Source organism: Trachypithecus francoisi, unplaced genomic scaffold, assembly GCF_009764315.1.
Source record: "Trachypithecus francoisi isolate TF-2019V2 unplaced genomic scaffold, Tfra_2.0 Lachesis_group3, whole genome shotgun sequence".
Classification (NCBI taxonomy): Eukaryota; Metazoa; Chordata; class Mammalia; order Primates; family Cercopithecidae; genus Trachypithecus; species Trachypithecus francoisi.
The window spans coordinates 159,257,968-159,274,560 of NW_022681468.1; the positions used below are offsets into that span (position 1 = coordinate 159,257,968).

At 44.7% G+C, this 16,593-nt stretch overlaps 1 protein-coding gene across 7 annotated transcripts in view; it reads right to left on the reverse strand.

The window, feature by feature from the left end:
- The window catches only part of FAN1 (FANCD2 and FANCI associated nuclease 1), a 39,441-nt gene extending 32,654 nt beyond the window's left edge, over positions 1-6,787 (reverse strand). For 4 of the 7 annotated variants that reach the window (XM_033190713.1, XM_033190716.1, XM_033190710.1 and 1 more), the window contains exons 1-3: positions 6,217-6,640; positions 4,679-6,064; positions 2,327-2,467 (exon numbers count right to left, since the gene is read on the reverse strand). In XM_033190713.1, the coding sequence (XP_033046604.1) occupies positions 2,327-2,467; positions 4,679-5,912 (1,375 nt within the window). In that variant the 5' untranslated portion in view covers positions 5,913-6,064; positions 6,217-6,640. Of the gene's footprint in view, positions 1-2,326; positions 2,468-4,678; positions 6,065-6,216 lie in introns of all 7 variants that reach the window. The other 3 variants (XM_033190712.1, XM_033190711.1, XM_033190714.1) reach the window with 3 other exon arrangements.
- Between the last annotated feature and the right edge of the window lie 9,806 nt (positions 6,788-16,593).

Sequence of the window (16,593 nt, forward strand, 5' to 3'; positions counted from 1 at the left end):
CTATTTTCTAGCTGAATTTCCCTTAGTTAGATGAAAACAGAATGAAATTCTACTAAGAAAATTTTAATTAGTTGGCCAAACCAATCATTAAATGTGGAATTATTAACATATTAATAATGCTATCATATCTCTTTAAAAGGGTTATCGAATAATAGAATTTCTCACTAAAATCTAAAGGAAAATGTGACTAAAATAAAGACACACATGGATAGTCATTATGGTCTGGGCATCTCAACACTTGCTTGGAATATATACTCCCTGCCTTTCTCTTCACAAAACCCCTACAAAACGGGACCTCTCAAACCAGGTCAGAGAAACTGAGCATCAGCCCTCTTCTTCCCACAGGAGCCTCTCTTGCTCACTCGGCATTCATGAGCCTGTTTGGCTATTGTGGTCCCCGACACCCACCTTGGCCTAGGAATTCGGCTCAGTCAGACTTCACTGGTCTTTGCCTTCAAGGCTTCACAGTTTAGAGCAGTGCCTTCTTCGTCCAGTCAGCAAATATTTATTGGGTGTAGAGTGTGTGCCTGGTAAAGTTCTAAGATCCCAGGTATGCTACAGTGAAAGAAATCCCATCCACAGGAGCTAGCGTCCCAGCAGAATCATTAAATGAATAGGTGTATTTATCAGGTGGTAATAACGGCTCTAAAGAAAAACACAACTTGGGGAGGCAAACCGAAGCTGGCAGGAGGCTGGCTGTATTTCACACTGTACAGTCAGGCAAACCTTGGACGAGGCGACGCCATGCAGAGGTGAAGGAAAGGAGGACTCTGCCATGTGGCCACATGGTAGAAACGGACCTGGGTGGAGGGGAAAGTGCAAGGCTCTGACACAGGAATGCGCTCATGCTGGTGAAGAACACTGAGCACTGGGTGCCCGTGGCAGAGAGCGAGAGGGACAGCCAGAGCCAGGCCCCACAGGGCTGGAGCATGGGTGGGACTTGCACTGGACTGAGTGCCACAGTGAGCCACTAGAATCCTGGTTTTGTTGCTCATTTGAAGGTAAGTCAAGGCTCACCCGCAGCAGTCACTTGGCATGCCTGTCAGACATACGAATTTATGGAATCTGCACATTTTCCAAGTTGGGTGGGGACTCAGTATCAAGTCCCCAGGTGACCCTGCTGACACTGATGTGTGGGAAGTGCTGCTCTGCAGAGGGTCCTGTGTCCCACCACTAACCGTTCACATCCAAACTCCTCCACTGAGCTTTTATGCCTTTCCCGCAACTTTCCCCATCCCACCCCATCCGGCCCCATCCTAACAATCACCCTAACACACTTCCTGCTCACTTTGCTTCATCCCCACTCACTGCTCCCCACAACAAACTCTGCCCCAAAGAAACAATCTGGCTGATTTGCTTATTTTGGTCTAAAATGTCAGCAACTTGAACCGAAGGCTCGTATTTCCCTTTCCTAATACAGTACAATTTTGTACCCAGTACATGGGTAGGTACTTAACGAATGCTACTGACAAGACAACGAAGGGTATCACTGCAGAAGACAGACTCTCCTTAGTGTTCACACAGGCTTAAAGCAATGCGACAATGCTTCAGGCAATCAGCATAATTGAAGAGCTGTATGTGTGTGAACGGGGTGGGGGACAGATGAAGTTCTCCGAGGCAATGCTGGTTTCAAACAACCAGCTTTATTCTATCATAAAGATGAGGACTCTGACTAAGATGAGTCAAGTTCTTGCTGGAAGGACAGTGCCAAGAAGGGATGTATTTTTTTTTTTTTTTTTGAGACGGAGTTTCACTCTGGTTGCCTGGGCTGGAGTGCAATGGTGCAATCTTGGCTCACCACAACCTCCGCCTTCTGGGTTCAAGTGATTCTCCTGCCTCAGCCTCCCAAGCAGCTGGGATGACAGGCATGCGCCACCACACCTGGCTAATTTTGTACTTTTAGTAGAGACGGAGTTTCTCCATGTTGGTCAGGCTGGTCTCGAACTCCCAACCTCAGGTGATCCACCTGCTTCGGCCTCCCAAAGTGCTGGGATTACAGGCATGAGCCACTGCGCCCGGCCGGGATGTCTTTCTTCTGTGGCACACACCCACGTCTATCCCTAGGTGACTTTTGTTCTAAACCTGCCACGGTCAAGAAAACAGCAGCAGACCACCTCTCATTATTCTGGTATTCTTAACTCAGGCTAAGAACGGCCTTAGCATTCCATGAATACTTTGTTATCCTAAGACTAAAAATTCAATTAAAACATAGTAAGTTACCAGGCACCACCCAGGGGAGGGCACCATAATAATACTGCCACCATTCTGCAGAAGCTCAGCTCTTCAGATCATATTTTCATTTCACATTTCCCTCTACTAGTCATACCTGTCTGTAGAAAGCCTGCATTCTTCAGTTCTTCAATCACAGGTGTTAAGTCTGAGGCAATCTCTTCATATTCTAATTTAGTCATCTTAATCCAGCTTAATTTACGTTGAAAGAGCCTTACATATAACTTCTGACCAGAAACTGCAATAAAGTTAAGAAAAACGGTGAAAATCACTACATTTACCTTTTAAACCTAAGGTGAATAAATGTGCTATTTAGAAATACACATACACTTACGCATGTATAAAGCCGTCATTTTATGGTATAAACCATTTTGAAAGTACATTTAAACATTTGGTAACAGTTATTAGTCATTTTAAAACTTCTAAAATCAAGTTCCCCCTTTTCTAGCCATCAACATTTCTACTCCCTCAGAAAAGCCCTAACCAGAATTCTTATTTTGTTCTCCGCTCTTAGCTTAATATGCATTATTCTGATTTAATTGAAAATAATCTGAAATAATTTTCCAAAAAAAAAAATGTCTAGCTTCAGTAGGGCAGTCATCTCTAACCCAGCAATCTTGACCAAGCTTCCTAATTAACCTGTTTGGTTTCAGTCTCCCTATTACCCAGATTATCTTTAAATTTCGGCTAACTCTAAAATGGTTTAATTGTATTTTGAAAATTTCCAACATTTATTTTCCTTTCTTCTTTAAAAAGGCAAAATTGACCTGTCATGATGGCTCATACTGGTGGTTTCTGTTTTTTGTTTGTTTGTTGGTTTCTTTGTTTGTTTTTGAGAGTTTTGTCTTGTTGCCCAGGCTGGAGTGCAATAGGGCAGTCTCGGCTCACTGCAACTTCTGCCTCCCGGGTTCAATCAATTCTCCTGTATCAACCTCCCAAATAGCTGGGATTACAGGTGCCCGCCACCATGCCCGGCTAATTTTTGTATTTTTAGTAGAGACAGGGTTTCACCATGTTGGTCAGGCTAGTCTCGAACTCCTGACCTCTGGCCATCTACCCACCTCGGCCTCCCAAAGTGCTGGGATTACAGGAGTGAGCCACCGTGCCCAGCCTATGGCTCATGGTTGTAATCCCAGCACTTTGGGAGGCTGAGGCAGGAGGATCGCTTGGGACCAAGAGTTCAAGGTCATAGTGAGCTATGATTACACCACTGCACTCCAGCCTGGGCGACAGACAGAAACCCTGTCTCTAAAAGAACTTAAAAAAAAAAAAAAAAAAAAGGCAAAAACAATTAGCAGTAATTATTTCTACACACCAACAGATTGTACATGATTCTCCATTGAGTGCAAGACACATGCATATGCAGAACTTGCACTAGGAAAACTGTTCCTGTTTCTCAATTACATGGAAGCACAGAACCACCAATCACTGAAATACTCACAGGAATGCAATCAGCACCCAACCAAAGATCTGTGACTAGTTTGGATAGAAAAGCCGATGTGCTATTATGTCCATCTTCTGGGGAGAACAGCAGAAGTAGAGATGCAAGTGGATACTACACACAGCTGTGCCCAGAGAATTATTGTTAAAAAGTAACACAAGGAATACCATAATTCCACTGTGTGAATGTAAAACAACAATCCTTCTCTTAAACATTAATAGTAATGTTTAGGATTTTTCTCTTTTTTTATCTACTGAGGAGTCACACATGGCTGCATTTTACTAAAGGACAGTGTGACCACCACGTAAGTTTTTTCCTGCCCTCAGGGACATGGTTCCACAGAGCCATCATGGCCCTCTGAATAACACTGTAAGGACACAAGGGTGGCTTTTACTACAAACCTGCATTACTGGCTTGGAGCCACCCCTGGCTGCCAAGGACTTGAGGCATAGACTAATATTTTTAATGTACCAATTTCAGCTTGAAAGTTTCCATTTCCTCCACACCCTGTCTTTAAAAGGCACAGTTCATGAATCTCAAATGTTGTTGGGAGAAAGAAAATATGCCTCAGGTTAGTTTGTTTTTTCCTGTATTGCATTTTATTCTACTTTCATCTTTGGGGAACAACAAAACAACCTAATGGGAAGCCTGATTACATGCTCAAAATGCAAACTATGCTTTTCTAAGTCACATTGTATTGTTTTTTTAAGCTGGAAAAGGTTGTTTTATAACTAACAAATGCACCTATAAATGAAAAACAGCTGCTTCCAATGTAACCAAAGTTCAGCAGGAGTAAACATCACCTGGGACAAAATCTTGTCTCTTTTCCATGCATCCCTCTCAATAAAACCTTCGAGTATGCTCCGACTCCCATGAACACTCCCATAGGGTACTCACAACACCACAGTGACTCCTTGCGGTCACTAGATTACTGCCCATCACACCATGCCCCAATCAGAGCAGCAAAAGGGGAATGAACACTTGAAAATAAACACGTGCGTAAGATACCTGATAACTGATAAAACTGAGTCACGATTCCCTTCTCCTGCTCATCAAAGAGCATCATATCATCTTCATTCTCAAGTACGGTTTTCAGCACTACAAGGAAACTCCGAAGGTAGTAAGGATGACCAGTTGTTTGACCAGGACCATTGCAGCTTGACCCCTGCTCCAAAGGAATGCTGCAAGGGATATCATTGTTTAAGCAACTGTTATCCTGCAAAGGAGGTTCTTGGATGTTACTCCATGCAGAAGCATCATCTGCAGAACTATGAGATTTTGCCTCTGAATCTGACAGCTGTATTTTAGCTTCTGAAGCAACAGTCATTTTTACTTCTTCACGACATGCCTCATGTTTTTCAACCACTCCTTTGATACACTCTTGCTTTACAAGACTGTCTTCTGAAGTAGACTTTAATGTATTCCCAAGAGTGAAATCTGGTGAAAATAACATGATTGCATTATCTGAGAAGCCAGGGCTGAGGGCTGATTTCTCATATTCCTGGGTAGCCTTTTGGCTTTCGGCTTCCATTATTTTACTTCCTCTTATCATATGTTCAGGAATACACTCTTCCTTCAGCGAATCACATACAAACACGTTTTCTTTTTGAGAACTGTTCTCCAAAATTTGATCCTCGTTCTCAATTTCTGAAGAGTTATCAACCAGGCTCTTAATAACTGTGGATCTGGAACTCTGTGAACTATAACTGGCAAATTCTTCATCCTTATCTATTGATTTTTTAGCCTTTATGTATTTTCTGGACAATTTAGATGCTAGGCTTCCCAAACAAATGACTTTCACACTACGATTTCTCAGCTTATCTTGATTTTTGCACACCACACCATCATTACTTTTAAAGTAGGGACTGGTCTTCTGCTTTATGTCCATTTTTGCTGAATCACTTTGGCCAGGGGTTAAATTTGTCTTTGGTGGTGGTGACTTCTTTGGTGTTACATCTTCTAAGGTAACACTGGTTAAATCTACTGTAGACATATTTGAATTTATTAAGCCCACCTGCCCGGGATCCACTTGAACGAAGTCATTGTTAGCACACATTTCATCGAGGTGCCGGTTTAAGTCATATCTGGGCACCATTTTACTGCAAACGGGGCAGGCAAGTTTAGCAGGCGGTGCATTGTTAAAACACGAAATAATAGAATTAGATGCTTTTTTCCTATTCTTGTTGATTGATAAGCTTCTACGAGGCCTTTTTTCGTCAGGAGGTTTCCCTTCTGACATCATGAGTATTAGAAAAACTGCATGTTCTGAGCAATAAAACACAGGATATTCAAGGTGAAAGATAGCAATGGTTTACTTTTACTTTCTTGACTTGCAATCACCAAAAGTGGGATTCTATATGACCTCATGTTATTCGTCTAGACAATTTCTTCTTCCTACAAGAAGAAACATATGAATTAAAACACTTCTATGAATTCAATAAGGGGAAAAATGAACTCTGAAACGTGGAAGAGCAAGGTCTCCTGGAATGAAGACAACCCTGAGCGTGAGACAGACAAAATGTGTACGCGATCTTAGTGTCCCTTACCATAAAATGACATAGCCGGGCTTGTAAGGCTAATTTCTAGGACATCTTTAAGACCTAAAACTATCCATTTCTAGAAAGGGACAATTTGACCACTTCAGACCCTTTATAAGACCACCGTATGAGTAACTTTTTCTGAGTGTGATGGAGACTATCAGCCCGTGGCCCAGGGTGATGCCCGCCCCACAGGCCCGCGCAGATGAAACGCCCCAGCCCCCGGCAGCTGCGCCCGCGCCGGCAGCCACCACCGCGGCCTCTGCTGCGGAGCCGAGGCCCCGGCCAGCACGACGGGCGCTGCAGGGCCAAGGCCGCGCACCTGGGGCCACGCGACTGAGCCCGAGCCACCCTCCCTGCTCCCTCGGGCCCGGCTGCCCTCGCGTCCTCCTTCCCTCGGTGCCCTGTCGCCCAAGATCCCCGCGCGGCCACCGCGCACCTCCCACCTGGCTCCGCGCGCCGCCAGCGCTTCCAGACATTCCCAGCCGATCCCCGCGTCTTGCTTCCACAGGCTTGGCAAGTGGAGGCTCGAGTGATCGATCTCCTTTCCTTTCCACGTTTAAAGGCTCCCATAACGTAGGTGGCCGAGGCGGGCTGAGCCTTGGAGCGGAAACCCAGCCACCTCCTTCCTTTCCCACCCGCAGAGGCACGCCCCCGCACGCCTCCTGTGCTGCTGTGCACTCTTAGACTTCTCTCCCCAGTTGGTGGGACGAGCGAGCAGGCTAAACTTGTCTGTTGGGGGAGCAGTGAGTGTCAAAGCGAGCAAACAGCCCCCTGGGAGAAGGTGGACGACTTCTGCAACCAACACGCGGAACTCTACTTAGGCTGGCTCCTGCGAATCAGAGAGAGGGAGTTTCAGTTGGAAAACCACTGAGCTGGGTTTTCCAAAAGATAGTACTAATCACCGGTTATCTGATACCCTTGGAATAATCAAGAACCAAGAAATAAAAGGTAGCGATTAGGAAGTGATGCTTCTTGAGTATTTATAACGTCTGTTTTTAATGTAATTTATTTGTAAAGTTATATGATTTATTTAACTTTTAATAATGTCTGTTTAACAGCTGAAATTATTATTTTTTTTTTTAGACTTTGTCGCCCAGGCTGGAGTGCAGTGGCGTGATCTCAGCTCACTGCAAGCTCCACCTCCCGGGTTCTCGTCATTCTTCTGCCTCAGCCTACCGAGTAGCTGGGAGCACAGGCGCCCACCACCACATCCGGCTAATTTTTTGTAGTTTTAGTAGAGAAAGGGTTTTGCTGTGTTAGCCAAGATGGTCTCGATCTCCTGACCTCGTGATCCACCCGCCTCGGCCTCCCAAAGTGCTGGGATTATAGGCCTGAGCCCCCGTGCCCGGCCTAACAGCTGAAAATTTAACCATCAGCCCTGAAGCACTGACACCAGCGTGTTCCAGCCCACCGTGAATGACCTAGAACGCGAGCTTCTTGAGGTCAGTCGGTTGTGTTTGTTGCCTTTGGTTGTGTTTGTTGCTTTTACTATAACATCGCTGCTGCCTGCAGCAGTGGCTAGCATTGTGTAATTATTCATAAATATACAATTGAATGAGTGCATAAATAAATGAGCAAACTGAAGAGAATAAGGACATAAATAGGGAGTTCATTAACAAGAATGTATTGATTGCCTACCTCATTCCAGGTAACATTTTAGATGCTGAAAATATGTGGCAGTGAACAATGAGGAATGGGAGGAAATTCTTCCTTGGAGGGAGGGGAAGTCCTCATGAAGGATGCATTCTGGTGGAAGAAGATAGAAAAATTTTAAAAATAAACTGTGTGGTGAAATCGAAGACAAGTAAAGCTAGAAACATCTTAGGGGTGAGAGGGTTACAATTTGAAAGAATGGTAAGTAAAGGCCTCACTGACAAGATGATGTTTGAAGATTGACATTGGCCTGAAGGAGATAACGGTGTGGACTCGGAGAAGGCCATGGTAGTCCAGGAAACAGCAACAGCACATGTAAAAGCCCTGAGGCAGAAGATTGTCTAGCAGACTCTAAGAGCACCAAGGAGGCAGAAGAAAGCAAAGCCAGGGAGGCAGCAGAGAGCCAGACCATGGAGGGCAAGTGTTAGCCAATTTGTTCTGTAAAGGGCCAGGTAGTAAATGTTTGAGGCTTTTGGGACCATGTGGCCTCCCTCATAACTAGGCCACACAGCTATTGTAGTGTGAAAGCATCTATAGACAATGTGTAACATGTGAGTGTGGTTTTGTTCCAATAAATTTTATTTACAAAAACAGCTGGCTAACTTGCCATCCAGCTACTTACTGTGTGTCAGCACCTGATGTATGACCCTGCAGGTCATTGTATGGATTTGAGCATTGACTCTGAGTGAGATGGGAGGAGGGGAGACAAAGATTTTGAGCATAAGCTCTAAAAGGACCCCTTTCCCTGTTGCATTAAGAATAGAGCTTGAGGCCAGGTGCGGTGGCTCATGCCTATAATCCCAGCACTTTGGGAGGCCAAGGCCGGCAGATCACCTGAGGTCAGGAGTTTGAGACCAGCCTGGCCAACATGGCAAAACCCCATCTCTACTAAAAAAACAAAATAAATAAATAAATAAATATGCCAGGCATGGTGGCACACACCTGTAATCCCAGCTACTCGGGAGGCTGAGGCAGGAGAATCGCTTGAACCCAGGAGGTGGAGGTTACAGTGAGCCAAGATTGCACCACTGCACTCCAGCCTGGGCAACGAGCAAAACTCCATCTGAAAAAAAAAAAAATAAGAATAGAGCTAGAGCTTGGGGCACGCAAGGAGGGAAGCAAGAGAGGAAGCAAGGAAAACAGAAGACTGATGCAATAATCCAAGGAGAGATGATGGTGGCATGGGTCAGTGTGTTAGCATTGCAATTGATAAGAAATTGTCATGTTCTGAATATATTTAGAAGGCTGAGCCAGCAGGATCTGCTCATGGTAAAGATGGTAAGGTACAAGAGAAGGAGAGTCAAGGGAACCTCTGAGGGCTTTGGCCTAGCAACTGGCAAGATGGAGGGGAAAGAGTAAGAGTTCAGTTTCAGACATGTAAGTTTGCGATAATATTTAGATATTCTTGTAGAATGAAAATCTTTGAATTGATTAATCAAGTCAGGTCAGGATGGAAATTAAATTTGGGAGTTGTTGGGGTTTAAATGGTATTAATATATGGGACCAAGGATTGACTATAGATAGAGAACTAAATGGTCAGAAGACTGAGCATTCCATGACAAAAGGCAGGGCATTGAGGAGGAGCCTGCAAAGGAGACTGAGCTGGTGCAGTAGGAGGAAGAGAGAGTTGGCAGCCAGAAAACCAAGTGACTGAGGTATGACAAGGACTGAGGGGCATCAGATGCAGGCAGAGAACAGCCACGAGGTGGGGACACAGCAGAGAATGCCTTCACAGGCAATGCCCAGAGAGTCATTGGGGCAGGGCCACCCCTGAGACCCTGGACCTCTAGAGCCAACAATGTGCAATGCCAGCCTGGGAAACCTGCAGGCACAAGACCAACCAGTGAGAGCCAGGACATGGGCTGCACCCAATAAAGCAATGGGGTTGGGGCCACCTGGACCCCTGGGGAACCAACCCTCACCCCACTGTGACTGGAAAGTGAGACATAAAGTCAAAGATTATCCTCAAGCCTCGATATTTAATGTTGCTTGCCCTGTTGGGTTTTGGACTTACTTGGGACTAAACTATTCCTTTCTTCTTTCCTATTTCTCCCTTTTAGAATGGGAATATCTACCCTATGCCCATTCCACGATTGTATTTTGGAAGCACATAACTTGTTTGATTTCACAGCTGGAGGGAAATTAGGCTCAGGATGAATCATACTTTGTCAGTCTTACCCATATGTTTATGTGAGACTTTGGACTTAGAATTTAAAGTTGATGCCGGAACAAGGTAAGATTTTGGTGGCTAGTGGGATGGAACGAATGTATTCATTTAAGAACATGAATTTGAGAAGCCAGGGACAGAACGCTATGGTCTGAATGTGTTCTTTAAAATTCATGTGTTGAAACTTACTGGACAGTGATATATTAAGAGGTAGGACCTTTAGAGGATTAAGTCTTGAAGGCAAAGCCCTCATGGATGGGATTGGCATCCTTATGAAAGGCTTGACAGAGTAAGTTTGGTGGTTTTTGCCCTTCCACCTTCTACCAAGTGAGGACATAACAAGCAACCATCTCAAAGCAGAGAGAGCAGCTCTCACCAGACACTGAATTTCCCAGCACATTCGTCTTAGACCTTTCAGCCTCCAGAACCGTAAGAAATGTTTCTGTTGTTTATAGCAGCACAAATGGACAAAAACCAGTGCTTAATTTAGCCCCGTACAGCCTAGCTCTACCCTGCTGCAGCCAGCTTCTGCAGTACAGGAATGCAGAGTGCAAACTTCCACAGGCTCTCCTTGACTACTGTGATTGATCCCTTGTGGATTAAAAACCAGAAGGACTTTACCTGTTACTTTGGTGGAATCTTAGTCCACATTCTCTACCCGTCTGGACTAAGGCTTACTGCATTTCCATCAAATCAATATGAGAGCCTATCAGGCAAAAGGCAATTTTCCCTGGATGGGGAGGTTGAAACAATGAGCACTTGGTGGTCACAGAACACGCTGCAGACTGCAGTCTACATCCCTGGCTGTATTGAGCTTCTATTGCTTCTAGATTCACTTGATCATAGCTGTCCTCTTCATCTGATTGTGGATAGTGCTTTATAGCCTACACTAAGCCTTTGTTCAGGTGACATGAGATCATTTCCCAAAGGGGAAAGAAGTAAGGCACAGGCATAAAAATGCTATTGTTTTGTGAAATGATAGGGCAGTGGGAGAAGGAAATCAAGACCCCAAAGAGTGGGGGCCTCTGCTGTTGTGAGGGGGTTGGCTAGCTCTGTCCTCTTCCCAGCCCGCAGGCCAGTGCTTGCTCACCATACCACATGGGCAAGCTGGCCTGGCCTTCACACAGGCCCAGGCCATGGCAAGAGCACCGCAGGATCAGCTCAGGCAGTGCCTGAACAGGAAGGGCCTGGGGACCCAGGTCCTGCTTCACACCCGGTGAAAACCAGCCGGGCTTTGTAAATAGTTTGGAGTTTGTCTTTTCACACCATGGAATTCTCAAATATTGGCCACTGATGCAAAGAACGGTTCTCAATCATTTTATTATAAAACAGAACGATGATAAAATATAAGCTTACACATTAATATTTACATTATGTTCAAAATATATTACAGCTTTTTTTTTTTTTTTTTTTTTTTTTTGAGACGGAGTCTCGCTCTGTCGCCCAGGCTGGAGTGCAGTGGCCGGATCTCAGCTCACTGCGAGCTCCGCCTCCCGGGTTTACGCCATTCTCCTGCCTCAGCCTCCTGAGTAGCTGGGACTACAGGCACCCACCACCTCGCCCGGCTAGTTTTTTGTATTTTTAGTAGAGACGGGGTTTCACCGGGTTAGCCAGGATGGTCTCGATCTCCTGACCTTGTGATCCGCCCATCTCGGCCTCCCAAAGTGCTGGGATTACAGGCTTGAGCCACCGCGCCCGGCCTACAGCTTTAATTTATGAACGGAAATATCCTGTCTTTTCTGTTTTCTTTGCATCACTGATTTGCGTTTTTACTTGATCTTGTAATTTAGAAAAGAATGCTTGAGAGGACTTTAAGGCCTTGTCTGTACCTTCATCCTGCAATTAAAAATAACACATGCTTATGCTGTAAAATGTACTGTTAAGTGAAAAAAAGCCAAAAATATATTAGTACGTCATTATTATTACAACAATGTACACAACTATAAATATGAAAAAAGACTAGAATTGCAGAAAACTAAATCAGTCAGCATAGAGGCATTCTATACATTTTATACTGCTACAGTGTTTCTATAATTTAAGCAAAAAGGGAGTGGAAGTTTAAGAAAAGCTGCTGCCAGGACCCAGGTGATTGGGAGGACCCTACCCGAAAAACTCCAGAACGTTTAAGGCTGTCGTTCCCGCCAGTCAGCAGCATGCGTCTCCATCTCGCAGGTGGGCTGTTGTCTGGCTCAGACATTCCAGTCACCCAGTATTGTCCCCTCAAAGGTCCCCTTGAGCAGTTTTCTTTCCCTTGTCCTCACCTTTCTGAAGGAAGCTTTGCCAGTTTTGGTCAGCTGTTTAATTTATCCAAAGCTAGTGCTTTGTGTATTTCCCTGCTTGATCTGGACTGCTCTTTTCAAGCAGTTTTCTCCGTTTCTCCTTCTCTTTTATTTTCATATGCTTTTAGTATTTATTTTTCCTCCACTCTCATTTCTTGTCTGTAGCTGTTTTTTCAGGAGCTGTTTTTATATTTCCAGCTTTATTTTTCTCCTATTAAAAAATAACCACCAACATATTCGACTTTTGTTTTCTTTTTTTTTGAAACAGAGTCTCGCTCCGTAGGCCCAGGCTGGAGTGCAGTGGCGCGATCTGGGCTCACTGCAAGCTCCGCCTCTCGGGTTCACGCCATTCTCCTGCCTCGGCCTCCCGAGTAGCTGGGACTACAGGCACCGCCACCACGCCCGGCTAATTTTTTGTATTTTTAGTAGAGATGGGGTTTCACCGTGTTAGTCAGGATGGTCTTGATCTCCTGAACTCATGATCCACCCGCCTCGGCCTCCCAAAGTGCTGGGATTACAGGTTTGAGCCACTGCACCCGGCCGATATTCCACTTTTTCAACAACCTCGCGAAACTGGAACGGAAGAAAGTGCACAGTAGCTAGTGAGTGGGCTGCTATGTCTATGGCCAAATGCACGAAGACGCAGAGCAATCCCCACCTGCATTCCAGTGAGCTTTGGTAACAGCACTTTACAACCTGGAATGCATTCTTTGACAGCACAGACTCTTATAGTGATGGTTTAGTTCCCAAACTAATTCGCAAAGGTAGCACGGAGAGCTGCGTTCTCAAGCTAACAGCTCAAGAGAAGCAAGCCCTCTACAGCATTTAGATTCTAATAGTCTTCCAGGACATACCAGAGGCAGCCTCAGTTCTGAGCTGCTAATGACAGCAACTGGACTGAGGACGGAGGGCCCAGAGACCGACGAACAGTGGAAAGGAACGGAAACATCTCTCCAGTGAGGATCAGTTTTCTCTCTTTTCTCGTCAACTACCAGCCTATCTTGCCAGGGCTGTCACCTGCACTGAGATAGAAGAGGCTCCAACAGAAGGGGTGAGTGTAGGCATAGCAAGGCAAGTGAGGAGCGAAAAGGAAGGCCCAGCTGCTAAGCCAGCCAGGAGGATGAACACCTGGCAGAAACCATTATTAATGTGTAACGCAAGGGCTTCGATGTTCTCATGGCAGGGACTGCTGCAGTTGATATATCCAACCTCTTCAGATAACCAAATGCTCGATTCCAGACCCAGATTCCATTACTAATCACCATCACATGGATAAAATAAGCGGGAAATGCTGATGTTAAGGTATTGCTAGTATGTACGCAATGCAAGCAATTTGCTTTAAACCTGATATCATTGCTAATATTCGGATTGGATTATAACAAGATATTGATACTAGCTATTTAAAAACTGCTTTTATAGTAACTCTCAAACCTGTACCTCATAATAAAGCCGGAATACTGGAGACCGGTATTTGAATATTATAACATTATTAGTTTATACTCAGAAACTGCAGAGATACATTGGAGTAAAAACTACAAATGCAAGGGAAATGACATTAGATAAATGGATTCTGGCTATAATCAACTAACTTGTAACAGACACCTAAGGTTTCAACACTGGCTTTTTTTTTTTTTTTTTTTTTTTTTTGAGACAAGGTCTTGCTCTGTCGCCAGGCTGGAGTACAGTGACACAATGTTGGTTCGTTGCAGCCTAACACTGACTTCTTACCTTGGTCTCCTCTGGGGCCAGGTGAGCTGCATTACTAACACTCACTGGTGCTACTTCCTCCATGGTCATGGAGGGCAGATTTGGCACAACTTTTAATTTCTGGTACAGGCTAGAAAAACATAATACAGTCAATGAGAAGTCAGAAAGGCCTCTACCATAAAATGTGTGAATTGTGAACCTAGTAACTTAAAGTATAATATATAAAATACTTTATGAAGATTATCTTTTATTATTATTATTATTGAGATGGAGTCTCACTCTATCACCCAGGCTGGAGTGCAGTGGCACAATCTCGGCTCACTGGAACCTCTGTCTCCCGGGTTCAAGTGATTCTCCTGCCTCAGCCTCCTGAGTAGCTGGGATTACAGGTGCCTGTCACCACGCCTAGCTATTTTTTATATTTTTAGTAGAGACGGGGTTCACCATTTTGGCCAGGCTGGTCTTGAACTCCTGACCTGGTGATCCGCCGCCTCGGCCTCCCAAAGTGCTGGGATTACCGGCCTGAGCCACCATGCCCGGCCAAGATTATCTTTTTTTCACTTGCTTGCAAGTCAGCAAACCTAGTGGAGATTACTTAAAATGTTAGATATGGTGACAGCCAAAGTCCTAAGCGGACTGGCATGATGGCAGTGCTGAGGGCGGCACAGGCTGCTTCAGGATCCCATAACACCTGGGTATTATAGGGTTTTCTGTCTGAAAACTATTCCAACAGTGTGTATTTCTACACTGTTACATTTCCACCATCTTCAAACACCAGTTCTTCCATCTCTTCCTTAACTATTCCTATCTGCCATGCATGTGGACATTCTCAAACAACCGCAAATACTGTTTGGTAAGATTTATTGATTTCTGTTACTATTATCTTGACTTTGCTTACAGAAAAAAGCTAGCGCTAAGAAGTATATGGAAAAAGATGCAAGGAAAGATGTTTATGAGAACAAGAGTCAAATATAGGCTCCTGATACATTTGCCATCTTTCGGCTACTGAAAACATCTCTATAAACAGCAATATGAAATCATATTGAACTATTTTGAAAAACTAAAACGGTATCAAAATAAATCAAACCTATCGGTTACAAAGAGGGGGAAAGAATGCAATGTTAATTGAAGGACCATCTGCTTCAGATTTTTGACTTTTTTTTAAAGAACTGCCTGAGAAATTCAGTCGTTAAAACAGGTTTCATTGTGATCCTGCGATTAAAACGGCGACTATATATTACAGTTGCAGTAGCACTCTTTCTTCCTTATCACCGTCCTGTCCATGGACTTATTTGCTCAAGGAAACTTCACAAAAAACAAAAACAAGCCATAAACACAATGGGATCCTGGATTTCAAGTGAGAGAAAAATGAGTGTGTGAAAGAAATCATTTCTTCCACTGGACCACCAGTGGAACAGTTACTAAGAACACTGTGTTCCCTTCTAGCATTTAAAGAGAAATATAGAGAAAATGGGCTGGGTGCAGTGGCTCACACGTGAAATCCCAGCACTTTGGGAGGCTGAGGTGGGCAGATCACGAGGTCAAGAGATCGAGACCATCCTGGCCAACATGGTGAAACCCCATCTCAACTAAAAATGCAAAAATTAGCTGGGTGTGGTGGTGCGTGCCTGTAGCCCCAGCTACTTGGGAGGCTGAGGCAGGAGAATCACTTGAACCCGGGAGGCAGAGATTGCAGTGAGCTGAGAGTGCGCCATTGCACTCCAGCCTGGGCAACAGAGTGAGACTCTGTCTCAAAAATTTAAAAAGAAAGAAAATGAGAGTCCAAAAAGCCACAAAAAATGATGGCTGTGATTGGTAAATGGAGTTTACAGAGATGGTGTGTGAAATACCAAGCTGAACATGAAAAAGGTAGTATCAAGGAGAACTTACACTAGCAATTCCACGTTTCTTATGGTGGAAAAAAGAAAGGCTTTTCATTTGGGGCACATAGACACAAATACATTCACTTCTCCTTCACTTTCCAATACTCCAAGGAATGTCTAAGGGTTTCCCTGCATTAGATCCCGGCCAGTGTGAGGGACACAGTGGAACAGTAGATGCACTTTGTGCTGCCTGAAGTAGAGAGCAATGAACAACCAGCCAATGACTGCAAATGTGCAATGCACCTATGAGGAAAAGGAGCCGGTGGTGACACATGCAGTGAGGTGGGAAGGGGCTTTCGACCCTAGGTAAGGAGCCAGGGAACATCTGTGAGGAGGGGAAGGCATCTAGCCTGGGCAAACAAAGGAGCCAGCCATGCAAAAAAGGAAGTGCAGCCTACTGGGTCAGGGGAAGAGCACAGCAAGAAGGAGCAAGGGACTTGGCCTGCTTCAGGAATTGGAAGATCAGTGGGGCTGTGGGTAGCAAGCCTGGGAGACCAAATGGGCTGGAAGAGCCAGATCACACAAGTAAGGCCCAGAAAGGGCTCATGTCCTTCACATCAGTAAGACCTGCTGGACAAGAAGAGCTGAGAAATTCTACTCATCTCTTCACCTGTTTATTTTACATTTAGCACTTTGGGAATCTAAAGATGGTTCCTGCCATCAAGAACTTACTTGCATGTAATTACAACTGGAT